Below are 20,589 nucleotides of genomic sequence, written 5' to 3' on the forward strand. Positions count from 1 at the left end.
TCCGGTCCCGGTTGCACCGTCCAGGAGGTCTGTTGACAGTGCCGGGCCCTCTCGGTGCCCCTATTCTGGAGCAGACCTATCCCGCTCACAGTCCTCCCGGCCTATGCTGCGTTCCTTGGAGGAAGAGGTCGCGGATCTCCGCACCTCGGTGGATGGTCTACACACACGGATGGACGCCATGTCACAGAGGCAGGCTAGATCTGAGAGCCGATTTATGGCTTGGCTATGCGCATTGGGGAGGGCCTGCCATGTAGACCCCAGCACCATCTCCGACTCGGATTGAGTCTCAGGGAAGTCTTCTCACCCTTCTGCTCTTTACTTTATTGATATGACATGGGAACATGCCATGATTTTAAGTGTGGGGTGGGAGACTTGCTCTAACTGTGTATTGTAATGTATATAGATGTTGTGTGCTGTAGTATTAGATATGTTGTATATATGTGACTGTGTTATATTAGGAATAGCTGACTTGGCCCAACGACAGACACTTGTTGACGGGTCTCTTGAGGGTCAAAGTCAGATATAAAAAAAAAAAATTGTAGAGGACTCTTCCTGATGAAGGACTATGTGGACAGTACTCTTGAGGGAAGTAGTCCATGTAGAATTTTTTTTTTAATTTTATTTTCTTCTTTTAGGTAGTGTAGTACCTCCCCCTTGGTTTTTCTTTTGACCACGGTTCTTTTCCAAGGGTTTTTCTTGAACTGGGTTAGGTAGATTTTTCTTTTATAGTGTTAGGATTAGATGGGTGAAGGTCAGAATGTAACCCCAAATGTGCACAGTTGCAAAGAAAAGAACTTGAGAGTGAACGTCTAAGCTTGTTTGTGGACTCATAATATATGCCTTAATTTTGCACATCTTGTCTGGCTTGAACACTCGTATGACTGTGTTGATGAACTGATTCGGAAAGAGTTACATGCTAAGTGTGTATGAGTTGTTACTTGCATCCTATGATTGCATATGATACCTAGAACTTGCCCTGTGTGTTTGCAAAGCGAAATAGAAGTCGTTTAATTTTAGAGATGATTGAGACATTTCTTTGTGCAACCCTTTATACTTGAGAATCCACCTGTGCATATTACCATAGTTAACCCCTTTGAGCCTGAAGCCTGTTCTTTGATAACCCTATAATAATCTAAATCGTTGTGTTTGAATAAGCTCATTGTTTGAACCTTACCTCCTAGAAGCACTTAATCACTAAAGAATATACAGAAGTCAAAGTGTGGGGTGGGAGAGAACTAGAAAAAAAAAAGAAAAAAGAAAAGGGGAATCAAGAATGAAGGTTCTGGTTGGTGAAATGGCAGTGTACAATAAATCTGAAAAAAAAGAAGAGAAAAAAAAAAGCCAGTTGTACCTAAAGAAAAGTGGGGGTCACAAGTGAAACAAAATGTGGAGTAATGATTGGGTTGAACATAAAGGTGAAATAAAAGGAAATGTGTATTAAAAGTGCTTAGGGAGGTTAGTCACTATATCCAAATATATCCTACCCGTCCCTTAGCCTACATTACAACCTTTAAAGACCTCTTGATCTTTGACTGAATGGCTCGATTAGTGGAGTATTACACTAGGGACAAGCTTATGGTGTGTCTATGTGGCATGTGAATGCTCTTTGCTGAGAGTGAGTGAATTCTTTATATATATGGTTCACTAGTTGTTGAATTTTATGTGTGTGGAACTTCTCTCAAATTTTGTTTATGTGAGGGCATGTGACTCAGAAAGAAAAAGTGAGTCTTCACTTCTGTTAGAGTAATTAGAGTTAGCACAAGTGTGTCTGGGTATGAGAGTCTGCATCTAAGATATGATTGTGCACCGCTTAGGTCAATCTTTGATAATAGCAGGTGTAACATAAATTGGGGCAATGCATTGAGCAGTTAGGCCTAGAAGTGTGGTTTAGTTGCTCGAGGACGAGCAAAGATTTAAGTGTGGGGTGTTGATAATAGGTGAATTTGACTATAATCACACCTTAAATAATCACCTTCTTGTGTAGTTTTAATGCTAAAAGTGATGACAAAATGCTCTTATTAGTGCTTTTCATGATTTGTAGGTGATATATGTATAAGGAAGGCTAAGGAGCAGTTTTGGAGTTAAAAGTGATGAAAAAGAGGCCAACTGTGAAATTTCCCAAGTGAACCAGGCAAAACAGGCCGAGGAATTCAGAGTACTGGATCCACCGCGGTTCCACCGCGACCGCGGCAGAACCGCGGTGGGAAGCAGCTGCAGAAGATGTGAGAATCCGCGAGGGGTTTGGCCGCGGTTCTACCGCGTCAGGCGCAGAAACTTCGGGGACCAAAGTGTCAATTACGGGATTTTTAGACCTAAAACCTATTTAAAACATTAGACTTCGCCCAAGAGAGGCATGTATTGATTTTTTAGGTTTCTTAGCAAGGAAAACCATTGTGAGAAAAGACTCTAAACATCTTTCTTTTTTTCTTTTGATTTTTATGATGAATTCAATCTTAGTTTATTTTCCCATAGCCATGAGTAGCTAAATTCCTTGTCTAAGGCTTTGATGGAACCTATTGGGTGATGAACTTCTTGTTTATGTGAATACAAATTGCTAGTTTAATCTTTATTTGTTCAACTTCGTGTTCGTTGTAGTTAATTGACAGGATCCTCAATTAGTTGTGCCTATTTAGTGTGCATAACTTGGAAAAGAGTGCATATTTAGGGTATTGTTGAACAACACCACTCCTAGATTATTAGAGGAATCTATGATTGCGGGTTTAAAGGCAGGATTAGGGATAACGAAGCCTTGGGTGCAATCTAAAGTGAATTGTGCTAAATAAAGTAAGCTAGTGTATCTCGGAAGAGTGCAATAGTAGATTACTGTGATTACTCGGGAGAGATTTGCAGTAAGATTAGCGTTCGTGATTGATAGAGATGTGTGGGTAAATTTGTATGAGCATAAACAGAAGGGATTCCATCAATAGGGGAAATCATTGCCTTAGCTTTTTCTCATAATTGTTTACAACCTTATTAATTTAGTTACAGCCATTTAGTTACTTGCAAGCTAGTTGTTAAAGAACACTTAACTGAGAATTTGAATATTTGAGAAGCTGGTTCTGAAGACTTAGTGGGTCTGAAGATAGCGGTTGATAGGTTAACTCTCTGTGGTTTCGACCCTGGACGTAATACTCGGGTTATATTTGCAACGTCCGCAGAGTCCTTTTTATAAGGCATAGTTGGGCGTGATCAGATATCATCTACATATACTGCTAGGATAAAAACAAGACCTCCATTCTCTTTGTAGAAAAGAGAATAGTCATTGAGTGAACTAGAATATCCTTTAAAGCTCAAAGCACCTGCAAGTCTGGCATACCACTGTCTGGATGCCTATTTTAACCCATAAAGAGATTTCTTCAGTAAACATACTTGATTTGGTTTAGGTGGAAGAACACCCGCGGGGAATTTCATATAAACCTCTTCCTGCAATTTCCCATAGAGGAATGCATTATTCACATCAAGTTGTGACACTCCCCAACCTTTCTTCACAGCCACAGTCAAAAGGCATCTTATGGTTGTCATCTTCACCACTGGTGAAAAGGTTTCAAAATAGTCAATTCCTTCTCTTTGATTGTCCCCCCTGACAACTAGCCGAGCTTTCAATCTTTCCACAGTCCTATCTGAGTGATGCTTGACCTTGTACACCCATTTACAAGGTAAGGCTTTCTTCCCTTTAGGTAAATCTACCACATCCCAAGTGTGGTTTAATTGTAATGCTGCAATCTCTGCCTCCATAGCTGCTTTCCATCCTGGGTGTATGGAAGCTTGGGCATAGCTGTTAGGTTCAGATATGGTAGAAACTGAGTGAACAAGATGTTGATTGGTGGCAGAAAGAGCCCCAAAAGAGAAGACAATAGGTGTAGGAGGCTGTGTGAAACAAGAACCATTGAGATCAGAAAGAATAATGGCATTGCACACATAGTCCTTCAAATAAGTAGGTCTTTAAGAAATTCTGTCAGATTTTGTGATAGGTGGTGGAGGTGTAGGAATCAGATTTCTGGATATTGGTTGAACAGGTGAATAGGAAGGAGTGTAGGACTCTTCTGGGATTGGTGTAGGGTCAGTTTCAGGATGAAGTGAAGAGTGTGGAACTCTGAGTGAGATATGGCTAGAAACAGGTGTAGAAGCTGTGTAAAAAATAGGAGAATGTGGTGAGGAAACTGTAAGTAGATTGTGTGAAGGAGAATCAGGACTAGGAACTGAAGATGAGGTATAGTTTAGTGCCATATCGGGTATAGGGGTATGATTAGTGGAATCAGAACAAGAAGGAAAGTAGGTGTTGGAATGTGGTGAATGAAAAGGAAAGAAATCTTCATGGAATTTGATGTCCCTGGAAACAAACACTCTTTTTGTGTCTTTGTCCATTACTTTGTATCCCTTTTGACCTTGTGCATAGCCTAGGAAACAAACACTCTTCTTGTATCTTTGTCCATTACTTCGTATCCCTTTTGACCTTGTGCATAGCCTAAGAAGATACAAGCCTTAGCTCTTGGTTCAAACTTTCCTCTATTTTGAGATAGAGTTGATATATAGCATAAACATCCAAAACTTCTTAGAACCTCATATGTAGGTTCCTTCCCAAACAAAACTGCATAAGGTGTCTTCCCTTTCAACACTTTGGAAGGGAACCTGTTGATTAAAAATATTGCAGTTAAAACACATTCTCCCCAATATTGAAGAGGAACCTTGGACTGAAATAGTAATCCTCTTGCAATTTCCAAAAGGTGTTTCCTCTCAACTATCCAATTCTGTTGAGGTGTAGCTACACAAAATGTTTCATGAATAATCCCCTGTTCCTGAAAGAATTTAGATTCCTGTGTTCCCTTTTCCCAATTCCCAAGCATTGTCTGATTTTACTCTCCTTACTTTCTTGTTGAATTGCCTCTCTACCATGTTGAGAAAGGACTTCACGACTGGAAAGGCATTGCTCTTGGTACTTAGTAAAAAGGTCCAAGTGGCCCTACTAGAATCATCAACTATGGTCAAGAAGTAATTGTAACCATTGTATGTAGTAGTGTTAAAAGGTCCCCAAGAATCTATATGAATGAGATCAAATGGAGATGTTGTCCTGATTTGGCTAATGGAAAAAGGGAGCCTAGTTTGCCTTGCCTTAGCACAAATTTCACACACATCATTAAAATTTGAAGGAAAATGAACAAAATTGAATTTCTTCATTACTGAAAAAGGCAAATGCCCCAACCTGACATGCCATTGAATTACATCTGAAACAACATTAGCAAAGACTGGAATAGAAAGAGAAGCTTTACTAGGTACTAGACTGGAATTACTTCCTTTTGGAATGGAAATTACATTTTGACTAAATTGAATCTAGACTCTAAACTTCTAGGCTGGAGTAGATATAATCCATCTCTTACTTCACCAAAAACTTGTCCCCTCCTCATTAAAGGGACCTGCAATAGATATTTACTAGAAGTAAGATTGATGATGCATTTGAATTGAGTGCATAACTTATGAACAGATAGCAAGTTATACTTAAAAGATGGAACATAGAGTACTTTTTCTAGAACCATATCAGGCTGAATGCAAACTTGTCTTATGTGTGTGACAAAGATCTGAAAAGAGTTAGGCAAACTTATATGTAAAGGCACAGGCAAAGGTGACAGTGTTAGGAAAGGTTTGGAATCAAAACACATATGTTTTGAGGCACCTGAATCAATGATCCAGGTTTTAGTATTAAAAACAGCAAGACATGTCCCTAATATTTAAGAATAGTACTAGCAACAGCATTGGCACTAATCTCTGAGTTTCCACTCCCTGTGCTTCCAACTTGCACCTGTTTGATTAAGTTCACCAGTTCAGAGACCTGTTCTTTACTGAAAACTGTGTTTGATTGTTTGAATGTCCTCCATTGTGTTCATCAGAGTTTCCATCACCCTGCTGATCTGCTACTGTAGCATTTGCTTTTATTATTCCTTGAAAATTTCCACCCTTAGTAAACTGGAATTCATCAGGGAATCCTATAAGTCTATAGCAATCAGCCCTCACATGTCCTATTTTTGAGCAATGGCTGCAACTAACATTGGGGTTGAATTTGGACTTCCTTGGCTTGGATTTATACTGTGTGTTAGCTGATTTTTGTTGAGGATTCCACCCTTTTTGTGCTTGGTTATTTTCCTGTGAAAACTTGTTCTGTGTGCCTACCATGAAAGAAGCCTCATTAGTAGGATACTGTGGGCTCATGTAAATCTCCCTTTGACTTTCATCTTGTAGCAATAATGAGTAAGTTTGATCCATGCTAGGGGTAGGACTAAGCATGAGTATGTTTCCCCTTGCTTGTGCATAAGCATCATTCAGCCCCATTAGGAATTGAATGACCCTTTGATCTTCCATGAATTTAGCCATCTTCCTTTTACCATCATAGTTACATGCACAAGTGCACCCTAAGTGTGAGTTAAGAGAGTCCAACTCATCCCAAAGTCTCTTAAGAGTGGTGAAATAACCTGGTATGCTGTTGTTTCCTTGGATTGTCTTTGAAATTTCCTTCTGCAGATGGTACAGCTTGGCTCCACTTGACTGACCAAATCTTTGTTCCAGGCTGCTCCAAAGGTCCTTAGCTGTTCTTGAGTAAATGACACTGTCACCTATCTCTTTTGTCAAAGAGTTCAGCAACCAAGAGGTGACCATGTCATTGCATCTACTCCACAATGGGTAATCCTTGCCATCCATTGTTGGTTCAACACAAGATCCATTGATGAAGCAAAGTTTTTTCTTGGTTGAGATTGCAATGACGACAGATCTTTTCCATCCTGGGAATCCTCTACCATCAAATGGTGAGCTTACCAAAGCCATCCCTAGAGTAGAAGAATGCAAGTGAAGATGGTGATTGGAATCATTTGTTACTCCACTGCTTGTTGATCCAGAGATTGTAACATCAGTTGCAGCTTCTGTTCCAGGCATGATTCAACGCACAGATGAAGATAAAGCTGATTTGGGAAGATTGATAGATATTTGAGAAAATTTGTGAATGGATCGAGCTAAATCTGCTCTGATACCATGAAAGGAAGACTGAGATTTGTGAAAAATTTCTCTTGTTATTTCATTCTTAGTAATCTGTTCTTTATATACAAGCCTATGCTATAGATACAAAGAATGTAAATAATATATTCCTATACACTTGTCCTATCTCCTATTGGCTGATTGTATAACTAACTAACAAAGAATTATTCTTTACAATGTGAGCATGTGCTCACTCACGTGTAGAAGCTTCTAATATTCCTTCATCAGCTGTATTAAATGAATGGCTCAGATTTGCCTTCTCCTTTCAATCCAGCGGTCAATATTAGATCTTAGGATTTTAATATCAACAGTTAATATGCTGACACGTCACATAATCAAAATCTTCAGAATAAGCCCAAAGTTTTCTTTGGAAACTCCGAAGACTTTTATGCTTTCTTCTTCAATGCATCTTCTTCTTCTTCTTCTTCTTCTTCTTCTTCTTCTTCTTCTTCTTCTTCTTCTTCTTCTTTCTTCTTCTTCTCCCTTATATCTTCATCATCCATTAAATTATCATGGGGGTTCTGTTCTTCAACAGGCTGCTTCCATGTCTCGAATACGTAATCTATAGGACAATTCGGTATACAAAACATCCCGCATTACTGGCATTCTTGCTCGGAATTTTCTATATCAACTTGGTATATATATCTTTGTTTCTCTCATGATTACTTACTAAATTGGCATTACTAACTAATACTAATCGGGCAACGCCATTCCCTTTCTATCATTTATATTTGGCTATCTACTTTTTGTGACTTAATTTGTGTCAATTACATGTCTGCTGTCCCATATTTTTTTTTCTTCTCAGATACATTCCCTTTTATATATGCTCTTTTATGTGGAAGTAATATTAGTACCATTTAATTAGGTGCTCAAGATTCTAATTTTTGTATCTAATTAATATTCTGTCGTTAACAAGTATGTGTGTAATTGATTCAAATCATATACACTAACAATATAAAATTTTTTACGTAATGAATGCGTTTAACTAGTAAGTAGTAACAGGTTATTGTATTCTATTTCAAGTTAGCTATGAAAGGCTACATACATGCTAGTGCTATAATAAAAAATTTCATAAATTCAGTAAACAAAACTTAAACTCGTACTTGATTTTCTTAGAAAGGAAATACGAAAAATATATATTGGTCCTTTTTTTGTTCATAACTTAAATTTATAAAATTCCTTAGAAGATGTGCTTCTTATATCGCATTATATATATATATATATATATATATATATATATATATATATATATATATATATATATATATATATATATATATATATATAAAATTTAACTTATCACTAATTGTGAACAAAAGTTTTAATGACAGCTTTTCCACAACTCAGCTTAAACATTTTTTCTTGTTAACCACTCGAGATGGGAAAAGCCAATTACAGAATTTTGACACTGAATCCAGGCTCCAGCTGTTCAAAGTCAAAAAGTTATCACCGTATTGTGCTAAAAAACAAATTCCTAATTAAACTTTTCTTTTTCTGAACTAATAATACCTAACTCTTAAACAATATCTTGTTTACTCGTATTGCAGCCAGAGGCGTAGCTACAACTTATCAATTGAGCACCCTTCTTCAAAAATTACACTATATATATAGGTAAATATTAGCGTTTAGAGATATATAACATATATTGAACACTCTTTTATTGGGGAACTATTTTCACTTCTTTCAAGTTTGAACACCCTTAGGAATATTCCTGGCTTCGCCACTGATTACAGCCCAACAAAATTTGGATTCACGCAGGAAATTCCATATTGAAAAATAAAACGAATCCTGACAAAGGGACTTCATTCCTCAGATTGAAAGATAAGACTGACCCTGACAAAGACGACTTTATTCTTAGAACACTAAATACAAGGTACTGGTCACCTTTCTTTTTGCCTTCCCATGTTACAAGGTACTGGTCACCTTTCTTTTTGCCCCATTTGTACTTTGGACGGCTAGCAATGATGGCCTCGATCCTCCGCCCATCGGATGCCCATCCTTGCTCTTGGCCTGAATCTTCTCATGACTCAACCAAGTCTAGTAGCTTCTCAAGCATCAAGTCCATGCTTCCACTCCCTATTTGGCTACCCTCCGTGGTCCCAGCCTTGCTAGCAAACTTGACCCCTCTACTTGGTGAGTCCGATAGCATGCCATCACTTTGTAACTCGCCATCCACTTCAACTATGTCCGTCCAACTTTTCTTGCTGCCACCATGCTCCATTTGCATGGTGCCAAGATAGGTTTTGAAATCCCCTACTTTCGACTTAGATTCCAAGTGCATCTCTCCAATGCAGGCGATTTCTCCTGTGTCACCCTTATGTGCTTGAGCAAAATTCCCGATAATTGCTGTAAGCTTCCCCAACTCTGGGCATTCACTTTCCCAATGTGATGCTTCACAGAAGTAGCACCCTCCCTTAGGCACGTACTCGCTACCATTTTCCGACCCCTTGCCGTTTCTCTTGGACCCCTGTCCGTTATGGGATGACCCCTAGCCATTACCCTTGTATACCTCGGCTATGCATTTCTCGTTGTCCTCGTCATGATCTCCCTCATCCTTCTCGGCGTTGCCTTCTTTGGATTTGGCAGGCTCCATCTTGAAGTCAACAAGTGACTCGGCTACCCCTATGGGTTCGTTCACGTTGGCTACTTGATGTCTTCTTAACTTCTGCTTTGCTCAATTTTGCAACCCATCCATGAAGTAGAGGAGGGAATCTTCCTCGGACAATGACATGATTTGCAGCATTAAGGTAGTGAACTCGCGCACATACTCCCGAATTGTGGCCTATATCGGAGCTCCCTTAGCTTCCGCCTAACCTCATACACCACATTCATCGGGTAGAATTGCTTCTTCAACTCCTTCTTGAACTGCTCTCATGTCTCCATGTTGCATAGCCCTTCTTTCCATGTTGGCACACTTCCGACGCCACCCTAGCACGACAACCTCAGTCAAATACATTGAGGCATTGCAACGTCGTCATCCTCCCCGACTACCTCAAAGTACTTGTCCATCCTCCAAAGTAAGTCTGCCGCCTCGCGTGCGTCCCGTGCACCGCCATACTGCTTTTGCTTAGGGACCTTCACGTTGGTCCCTTCTGCAAGTACCAAGCCCTTGGTAATTCTGACCATGGTTCTCTATAAAACTTCCTTCTAGCAATCTCTTGTATTCTTTCAAACATTCCTTAGTCTCTCTCTATATATATAAAAAAAATCCCATGTACGCAGAACGTTCATTGTTACTTAAATGCATGTCATACCTAGTGGCCAAAACGCTAAATAGATGTAATAAAACCAACAAAATTTAAAATATTAGATGATTTTTCCCATCTATCTAACTTTTAGTAGGTAAAGTTACTTGCTATCTACCTTGGTAAGAGATAGCAGGTATTTACTGAAACAATCGAAATGCACATGATCTAGCGCGAATACTGTCGTAATTATTTTGGAACAAAAAGGAAAAATTAAGGTGTGGTGTTTGCAAAATTGGTCCGTCTAAAGATAGTGATTCAAAACTTTGTGTGGCTAAAACTACACTACTAACTCACATTATCTGAACTGAGACGTGGTCAACTGTTTTTGGCATATTGGAATTTGTGGGAAGATTTTTTTGACACCTTGAGGTTACAAACCTAGTGGAAAATTTTACCGCAATAACAACAACAACGACGACAAACCTAGCGAAATCTCGCAAATAGTGTAAATGTAAACTTTATCCCTACCTTATGAAAGTAGAAAGACTATTTCCAATAGATTCTCGGCTGAAGATTTTATACATATGCTGGTGGGAGAGATCGAAGTATGTGCAAGTTGGCACGGACACCACGATTATTAAAAAAAATTGGTTCAGCATATTAGAATGCGTGAGAGATTTTTATATCAATAAGTTGGGCATAATAACCTTGGAAAAATTAATTTTGCTAAAAAAAATCGATAATCCTTGATAAGAATCAGAGATTCATGTCTCTTATGGTCCGGCCCTTTTCCGGATTCAACATATAGCGGGAGCTTCGTACATCGAGCTAATTTTTTTAGAGATTCATGTCTCCATTTGGAGAGACAACGTTATTCCAATGTCATCAAGTGAAATTAGCACATAATCTGGAATCTTATACTTCTCTAACATAGTTGAACCCCAAGTTCAAGATGCTGCAAAACTCGACATATATTAATTTATACTTACGTTTGGTTGCAAAAGTCCCCTAACAATGTTCTCCTCAGCTTGTTCTAAAATATCCCCAAGCCACCAAACATAATATTCTAAATTCTTTGTATGAATCATCAAAATGACTCTCCAAACATCTTTAATCAATTATTGAAGATCATCCAGTTCCCTAATATGCAATTTGCGGACCCGCTTGATTTGGAACTAGTTAACGATTCATTAAACATCTCGACGGTGGCAAAGCTAGGAATTTCCCAAGTGTATTCAAATCTGAAAGAAATCAAAAAAACTTTTCGACAAAGGGAGTTCAATATGTATTATATACCTCTAAAAAAATGTTGTATTTTACCTATATACACAGTGCAATTTTTCGACGGAGGTTATGACCATGTGGCTTCGCCACTGCATCTCAGGATCTTCCACAATAAGCTCATACTATTCGGGATCGTATAGGTATATATTGCCAATATCATACAACAATAATTACATAGTCAATGAATTCTCATAAGTACAGAGTCCGGAAAAGGTAGAATGTAGAACTTACACCTATCTTGTGAAGGTAGAGAGGCTGATTTCGTAAATTGTCAAGACCATAAGTGTGAAAAAACTAGCTAAAAACACATAAAATTGTGAAAGATAAGAGGAAAAGACTAATAATTTCTCATGCTTAATTAAAGCAAATAAGGTTAATAAAGTGATCAAAATCAAAGTTTGCCCACCGTTAAAAACATAGGTCTCCAAATCATTCAACAGAGCTTTACACTAAGTGTTTCATGTGTCATATCAACTTTCAACCAATTGAGAGGCAAAGAAAAATATTGAAATGGACCCTCAATATTAGGTAATTTGATGTGTTAAATCACAAACAAAAAGTAACCTATACTTACGTCCAAAACATCATGTTAAAAAAATTTGGTCTTGTGCCTATTCCTTTTTTTTTTCTTCTTCCTAATATTAAAAATTCTTTAATCTCCACCTTCCACATATCATCTCTCAAACTTCTATATATAGTTTCACTCACTTGCATTTATTCTCAACTCTCTTTTCTTTCTTGGGTTCTTCTCTTCATCTCCACCATTGATAACACTCACTAATACCAAATCTTTTAAGCAAATCTTAGAGTCAGTATCAATGGCATGCTTGGAACTCTCAAAAGAGGTTAGTACTCACAATCTAGGCATCTATCTCTATTTTCTTTCTCCGAATAAAGGGCAGCTCGATACATAAAGTATCACATTCATGTTTGGTCAGGGTAGGGCTGCACTTTAAGGAGTGTAATATAATGACCTACCCTAATACAAGTATGAGCAACTGCTTCCACAGCTCAAACCCGTGACCTACAGACAACTTTGATGTTGCTCAAGGCTCCCATTCATTCTCTTAATAATGTTCATAAAGATTGTCAGTTATATATATCACCCAAAAAAAAGAAAGCTTTGTTCTTATTCCTAGTGCGTACCATTTACCAATCTTTGATTCTTGATGAGAAGAATTTTACACTATCAGTATAGTTTAACATGATATAAGAATATGTAATATGTTTTTTTTTCAACTTATTAATATCACTTTTAAGTGACTTCTTTTTTTTTAAAAAAAAAAAACTAAAACTTGTTAAGCTATCTATATATCTTTATTTATATTTTTTTGGAACTCTATTATATATAATCATCAGGTGAAGTTGAAAGGGGAAGAAATGGATTGCACAAAGGATGGAACTATTGATCTTAATGGAAAGCCAGCAATCAGAGAAACAAGTGGGAAATGGGTGGCTGGAATAATGATTCTACGTAAGCTTTTATTCCTGAAATTAATCCTATTAGAAAATTCTTGGTATTTATTTTTGAAAAGAAAATGACATAAAGTACTAGTAATATCTGCATCTGCTTAATTAATTTCTTTTATTAGTTCAATCATGGTATATACTGTTAGAGCTACTCAAGTTCTATTATTCTACGTTCAGCATGTACAGTCATAAGAGTATAGAGTGTAATTAGAATCTTATAGTATCAATTAAGTATATAAACTAGATCTATTTTATATAATTCAAATCAATTTTTATCACGTGAAATAACTTTTCCGATTGAGTTAGACTCAACTCTCGTAACATTCCTAACATGTAGTCTTTCCGATTCATTTTTATGTGTTATTATTTGATTGAGTTTGGAGTTTAAAAATAAAGAATTTTAAACTTTGTGATCTAAAAATAAAGTTGTAAGTATTTTTATTAGCTATAAATAAACTAAAATGAAAATTTTAAATTAATTTTCTTTTTTTATTCCTTTTTAGACAGATTAAACAAGAAAAATTTTACTATTACATAAATTACGAGTAATATTCACTTCACTGATTTTAAGTTTTTAACCGACGTAGAATTTTTTTCTGTTGGTAGGGAAAAGCAAAGAAAAAGAAAGGTTGATAAGGTGAGGTAATAAATGAAGCCAGCTATCATATATGTTGGAAAGGGAAAATGACAAGAGGTTGAAAAGGCCAAAGCCTAACACTTAGCAGTAAAACTAATCAAGACGTGTGTCAAAAATCTAGAGTCCTATTGCTAGGCACTATTTGACAGCTTTCAAATACGTAGATACATAGTTTTGGCATATCTAAGCTATGGTGAGAGGTTTGTCTTAGTTACTTTATAATAAATATTTAATTAGAATTTGAAGTTTATGAGTTCTATTACGTAATCTGTAGTTTGTCTTAGTTACTTTATAATAAATATTTAATAAATTTTCTATTATAAATCTAATATTTAAGTAAAAGTGACTGAGTTTGGCTAAACCAACACCTAATAGGTTAGGTCCGCCTCTGGTGTAGGGTGGAGGAGATCAGGGCGGAACTATAGTTACGTGAACGAATTCAAAAACTTTGTGAAAATTTTATATTTGCACTAGCTTTTTTATTAAATATGTGTAATATTTAATATAGAACACAATAACTAAAATAAGTTATAAGTTCGACGGCGAGTTTAGAGCAGCCCGATGTATAAAGTATCTCGTACTCATGCACGGTTTGAAAAATGACCGCACCCAAAATAATGTGATATAGACAATCTAATATATTACAAAAATTAATGGATGCTTTCACGATTTGAACTCGTGACTTATAGATTACACGAAATAACTTTACAATTAGCTCCGAAGCTCCCTTCTAGAGGGACCTAGAGTGGCAGGGGCATTTGGTTCCTTCCTCGGATAGGGTCTTGACTGTAATAGCCAAAATCCTGTGGAAGACAGAGGAAGGATAAGGAAGTGACAAGAAAACCATGCAGTTCTGGGAAAAGACATACTACCTTTCATAAACCCATGATACGATGTGGTGGGACTGCCACGTCATCCTTGACAAAATTCTGATTCTTGAATGGTGGAGGAGGGACTAATTATTGTGATCTGGACTTTCACTTATCCCTTATTTTTTAGCCTTTTGATGTGACCCCAAAACAAAAAAGAAAAATTGATAATGATAGTGTCCAAGTTAGGTTACTGCTCCCTTTGACTATTTCATTTCGAATATAAAATTTGAGGTTATATTTGTAACATCCCAAATTATATACAGGGTCCCATATGAGCAAAATACAAGAGGAATGCTAGATATATAAGTTAGCAAGTCTTAGATCCTAGTAGGGGTGTTCATGGTTCGGTTTGGAACGGTTTTTCCCTAAAAAAAAATCAAACCAAGTAAGTCGGTTTTTCAAATATTAGAACCAAACCAAACCAATTAAGTCGGTTTTTTCTCGATTCGGTTTATGTCGAGTTTTTCGGTTATTTGTCGGTTTTTTTCTTAAATATAAGACATACACTACCGAATACATATTCCGGCGATCACATTTTCAACGTAACACTATCAAATTAATTGCCCTTTGAGAAATCTATTATTTACCAAGATATATTGATGATAATTGAATCAAATAGTGATGAATAATTTAAGGACTCAAAATTAAAAATATATTATTTTTAACACGAAATGGATTCTTACACTTAACAAAAGAAAACTACCGATCAAAACTAGAATGTAAAGATAAAGAACTATACTAAAAGTGCAAACTATTAACATTTACCATAAAAATTTTGAAAAGAATTTTTGTATAAAAATATACATATATATATATATATATATATACATATATATATANTATATATATATATATAATTAATTGAAATAGCTACTCCTATAGTTGGTTTGGTTCGGATTTTTTTTCGGTTTTTTCTGATTAAAACCAAAACCAAACCAAATTTGATCGGTTTTTAAAATTAAAAACCAAAACCAAACCAAACCAAAAAGTATCGATTTTTTTCGTCAGTTTGGCTTGGTTTTCGGGTTGGTTCGGTTTTTCGTGTTTTTATGAACACCCCTAGACCCTAGTGACGCGTTTTAAACCCGTGAGGGCCTAGATCCAGAGCGGATAATATCACTAGCGGGCTTGCTGTTACAGATGATATAACATTGAGTCCATAAGAGGGAGTGTATGTTAATATTAGTATAAATTTATATCAAATTCTTATATTATCTATCCCTTATTAGATATGGAATTATAACCTTGTTTTGAACCAAACAACCATGTGGTATTTTTTTTTCACTAGTGCATGTATGTTGAATAACTTAACTCATTAATTTATAAGAATAACAAGATAAATATAATTTCTTATTTCTATTGAAGTTTGAACACCACTCCAATTTCATTTACTTTGTCTCTTAAAAGCAGTTTAATACTTTCACTTCTTTGTTTTCTTCTTTAATTGACATTTGGTTTCCATATTGAATATGTAGTGAATCAAGCTTTAGCAACTCTAGCATTTTTTGGAGTTGGAGTGAATTTGGTGTTGTTCTTGACAAGAGTGCTAAAAGAAAACAATGCTGATGCTGCTAATAGTGTGAGCAAATGGACTGGCACAGTCTACATCTGTTCCCTTGTTGGTGCTTTTCTTAGTGACTCTTACTGGGGAAGATTCAAAACTTGTGCCATTTTTCAAGTCATCTATGTAACTGTAAGTATCCCTTTAACTCCCATTATAATTCTGTAGATATTGAAAAACTACTAAGAGTACACTAGCTTATAAGCTCACAATCAAGAAGATCTAATATTGCTACCATTATCTTGCACAAGCGTGATTCCGCTAATCGTTAGTGTTGATTGTAATCAAAGGCCAATGGAGCATATGTTTAACTGGTTCATCTGAACTTAATATTTTCGACACAGAATATATACTGAACCCGTAATTTCAAAAGTACATAGACATTAGTGTTAAGAACCTTAAAGGTTGAAGCTATCAAGTTTAAATTCAGAATTCGCCTTTGATTGTAATAGTCCTCAATCTTGCCCTTACTAAGTTTGGAACTTCATTGACAGGGATTGGCATTACTAGCACTAGCATCACAACTCTACTTGCTCAAACCTAAAGGTTGTGGAGATCGAACGACTCTATGTGGAGAACATTCAACCATGGGGGTTGGTCTATTCTACATCTCTGTCTACATGATTGCACTAGGATATGGAGGTTATCAGCCAAATATTGCTACCTTTGGCGCTGACCAGTTTGACGAGCATCATCCAAGGGAGTCTCAATCTAAAGTTGCGTTCTTTAGCTACTTCTACTTGTTCATGAACCTCGGATCGCTCTTCTCCAACACTATTTTAGACTACTTTGAGGATGAAGGAATGTGGGCTCTTGGCTTTTGGGCATCTGCAGCATCTGCTTTTGCAGCATTATTGCTCTTTCTTGGGGGCACTGCTAGGTACAGACACTTCAAGTCTAGTGGCAACCCTCTTGCCAGGTTTGCACAAGTTTTAGTTGCAGCAACAAAGAAGAATAGAGTGGAGACACCAGAAAATGAAGATGACTTCTACCAAGGGGAAGACGACGACACAACTGGTGGTAGAAAAATGCTACACACCCATGGTTTCAAGTAAGTAGAAATACACTTAGCAGTTCAATCCACTATGTCTACAAGAATCTCAAATTTATGACCCCGACTGTCATTCATCTATCATTACTAGTCTATTTGCCATTCTATAATGCACTAAACTAGATTTTTCATGTTGCAGATTCTTGGACAGAGCAGCTGTGGTGACATCAAGGGAACTTGACGACCAGAAGCTGAGCGATCACAACCCGTGGCGCCTCTGTCCTATTTCACAAGTTGAAGAAGTTAAATGCATTTTGAGACTGCTGCCCATTTGGCTATGTACCATTATTTACTCTGTAGTTTTCACGCAAATGGCCTCGCTCTTTGTCGAGCAAGGCGATGCCATGAAAACTACGATAGCAAACTTCAGGATTCCAGCAGCAAGCATGTCTACCTTTGACATCCTTAGTGTAGCAGGCGTCATATTTCTAAACCGCAGAGTTCTTAATCCACTGGTCAGTAGGTTTAAGAAGTGCAAGGGTGATAATACCGGGCTAACTGAACTTCAAAGGATGGGTATTGGACTAGTCATAGCAGTGATGGCTATGCTTTCTGCAGGAATTGTGGAGTGCTACAGGCTAAAGTATGCGAGCAATGACTGCAAACACTGTGAAGGCTCAAGCTCTCTTAACATCTTCTGGCAAGTCCCTCAATATGCTTTTATAGGAGCTTCGGAAGTATTCATGTATGTAGGTCAATTGGAATTCTTCAATGCGCAAGCACCCGATGGACTTAAAAGCTTTGGAAGTGCACTATGCATGACATCAATATCATTGGGAAACTACGTGAGTAGCTTCCTTGTGAGCATAGTGATGAAAATATCAGCAACTGACAGCATGCCGGGATGGATACCAGGAAACCTTAACAAGGGTCATTTAGACAGATTCTATTTTCTATTAGCTGGTTTGACATTAATAGATTTGGTTGCTTATATTTCATGTGCTAAGTGGTACAAGAATATTAAGCATAGCGAAAAGATTCAGGAACACGAGGAAGATGACAAGGTGTGAAGTCCAGCATACCTGATATGGATCATACCTTAGGGATGTTCTGCCAAAGCCATATGAATAAGAGGAAGATATGCAGTCACCATAAGATTTTGTTTAGAGTTTCTGCTTTTGGTATTTGGATTTACTGCATCTCCAATGTTCCAACTCAATCGGCTCAGAATCCAGCTCTGCAGAATTGTCCAGAGAGTTGGGCTGCTCTTAATTTCTTGGTCCTTCCTTTCTCATTGTTGCTGCTGCATTTGTTGGTTCCGTCATATTAGTTCTTGAATTAACGAACATTTTGGATTGATATGTAAATGGATTGGCTTTTCCTTCCTGTATCCAAGAAACTGTTGAACAATACTGATTTACCCTTAAAAATTTCCCATGTCCAAAAGACCTCATTAATTTCATATGCAATTCAGAGCTAACTCTCCACCTTAATAAACAACTTGCATCGATATTTGACTAAGATGGACAACAATAAAAACCTGTAAATTTTTGAGTTTCTGAATGCCTGGAGCATTCGTGCCGTGAAGTCCCATATTGGGAGAGGGGGGGGGGGGGTGAGGGGGGAAGTAAAACAGGCCCAATGGGGGTACCGACACCGGGTGGGAAACCAAATGTTTACAACATTTTTTTCTAAATGATTACATGTAGAAACCTCAAGAGTTTCTCTTCAGTGGAAGCATTTTCCTCGAAAACTAAGTTCTACAGAAAACATGAGAGAGGATTCAGGTCATAAAAGAGAAATGTATGTTCTTGGAAAAGAAAAAGATAAGGCAGCCCGGTGCACAAGGCATCTCGAGTTCACGCAGGGTCCGGGGTAGGGCGGCACCCCAAGGGGTGTGATGTAGATAGCCACCCTAATGCAAACATTAGTGGCTGCTTGCACGGCTCGAATCCGTGACATATAGGTCACACAGAGACAACTTTACTGTTGCTCCAATGCTCCCTTTCCCTGGAAACTACATCAGAAAACCTTTATACTCCCTATTTTGCGTATCTCCCTTTTCCATTATACAGTAACAAAGAAGTAAGATCTCAACATCCTGAAAGCTAATGAAGAGGTAATTTCAAGAAGGCTACTACTAGTAATTTTGAAATGATTATTATAATAGCCTTATTTTAGCATGAGTTTCAACTGCCATTTTATATACCACCAGTTGCTAAATGGTGTAGTCATGCTTTTCTACACATCATCACAAGGAACCAATACATTGGAATTTCTTATATCAAGAGCCCCACAAATTGACAAGTCAAATTTTCGTACTAAAACATTCACAGTGACAGACCTTTTGGTTTAACTTGAAGTTCTTTCTCCTACCTTAATTGAAAAGCTACAGCATGCAAGTATGGTGCCCACTCTTGATTTTTATGAATCAAGTGTCAAAACATTAGAAATAGCATGTGATTCAGATAGCTTTAAATGGCTGGATAGTCTAGATTATTCTCACATTTCTCTGAACTAGCAATCGTGCTTAAGTTGGGGTCGACTATAAGAATCCTCATTGATCAAGTTATTCAATTTGAACTCTTCTCATGCCAATATTATGCAAATACAAATATATTCACTCAAACTTCTCTATTTCTCATTTCATGCCAATTTAAACTAATCAGATAATAAAGTTCACACCTTTCCCAATCTATTATTTAATGGGCTGATGAAGGCGGGTCAAACAGGACTGACAGGCTTCCAGATTGGCATGTTTCTGAAAAATTGGTGCACACAGGCAGGGGCGGATCTAGGTAGAGCAGAGGGGGTGGTATGCCACCCGCACGCTCGTGCCGTGTGACGCAGCACCTTTAGGCGAATTCCACATCAGAATGAGAGAGGAAAGTGAAGAATTTTATAAGGCATAACACAAGTTTAGATGGTACGTGCGCTTTTGGGCTCAATGATGGCATAGACCAATGGACAAATCCGTGAGGTCTGTTGGGCCAAGGCGGACAATACGTATCATGGGCTTGGATCGTGACAAATATGGTACCAGAAACGAATCTCCCTCAGTACGATGGTGGGGCAAACCTCAACGAGGACGCTGAGCCCCGGGGTGAATGTGACGCCCATGAATGCAACTTATACTACTTTTTGATTTTTTTTTAATAGGAGGGAAAGGAGAATGAAGCAAGGAATCACAAGGTAGGGAATGGAACTCTAACTAACAAGGTGAAAATTCGATTAGACTACTAAGATTATCCTAACTTATACTACTTTTAGCCTTAAAAAAAATGTATTCCTAGTAAATTAAAAAATGCCAAACAAGTGAGAAGACGATAGTAGCGACTTACAGATGTTACAGGAATACAGGTCTGTTGAGCATATTATTACTACAATTTGTAAAAAAAACATTAGTTACTTCTCGTAAATAGGAAAATTTAGCTAAACCGGGTAAAATTTTGTATATACAAAAAAATCCCATTATTATTAGCATCAAGTTTTAATTTAATGGCCATGATTTGATTCCAAGTAACTCGGTTCCAACCCAATAATCGTTTCATTAACTGATACTAATGGGT

At 37.3% G+C, this 20,589-nt stretch overlaps 2 protein-coding genes across 2 annotated transcripts; one reads left to right on the plus strand and one right to left on the minus strand.

The window, feature by feature from the left end:
- Positions 1-4,806: 4,806 nt before the first annotated feature.
- LOC109207052 lies at positions 4,807-6,918 on the minus strand. The gene is made up of 5 exons (XM_019369934.1): positions 5,836-6,918; positions 5,737-5,794; positions 5,517-5,668; positions 5,311-5,411; positions 4,807-5,200 (listed from the first exon to the last, which is right to left on the minus strand). Exons 1-5 carry the CDS (start codon positions 6,916-6,918, stop codon positions 4,807-4,809), a joined length of 1,788 nt encoding a protein of 595 aa, XP_019225479.1.
- Positions 6,919-12,177: 5,259 nt separating this feature from the next.
- Positions 12,178-18,452, plus strand: LOC109207060 (protein NRT1/ PTR FAMILY 7.3-like). The gene is made up of 5 exons (XM_019369940.1): positions 12,178-12,334; positions 12,849-12,963; positions 15,944-16,161; positions 16,524-17,080; positions 17,220-18,452. The coding sequence occupies exons 1-5, from the start codon at positions 12,308-12,310 to the stop codon at positions 18,088-18,090; spliced, it is 1,788 nt and encodes a 595-aa protein (XP_019225485.1). The 5' UTR covers positions 12,178-12,307; the 3' UTR covers positions 18,091-18,452.
- Positions 18,453-20,589: the final 2,137 nt, after the last annotated feature.

Source organism: Nicotiana attenuata, unplaced genomic scaffold (genome assembly GCF_001879085.1).
Source record: "Nicotiana attenuata strain UT unplaced genomic scaffold, NIATTr2, whole genome shotgun sequence".
NCBI lineage: Eukaryota > Viridiplantae > Streptophyta > Magnoliopsida > Solanales > Solanaceae > Nicotiana > Nicotiana attenuata.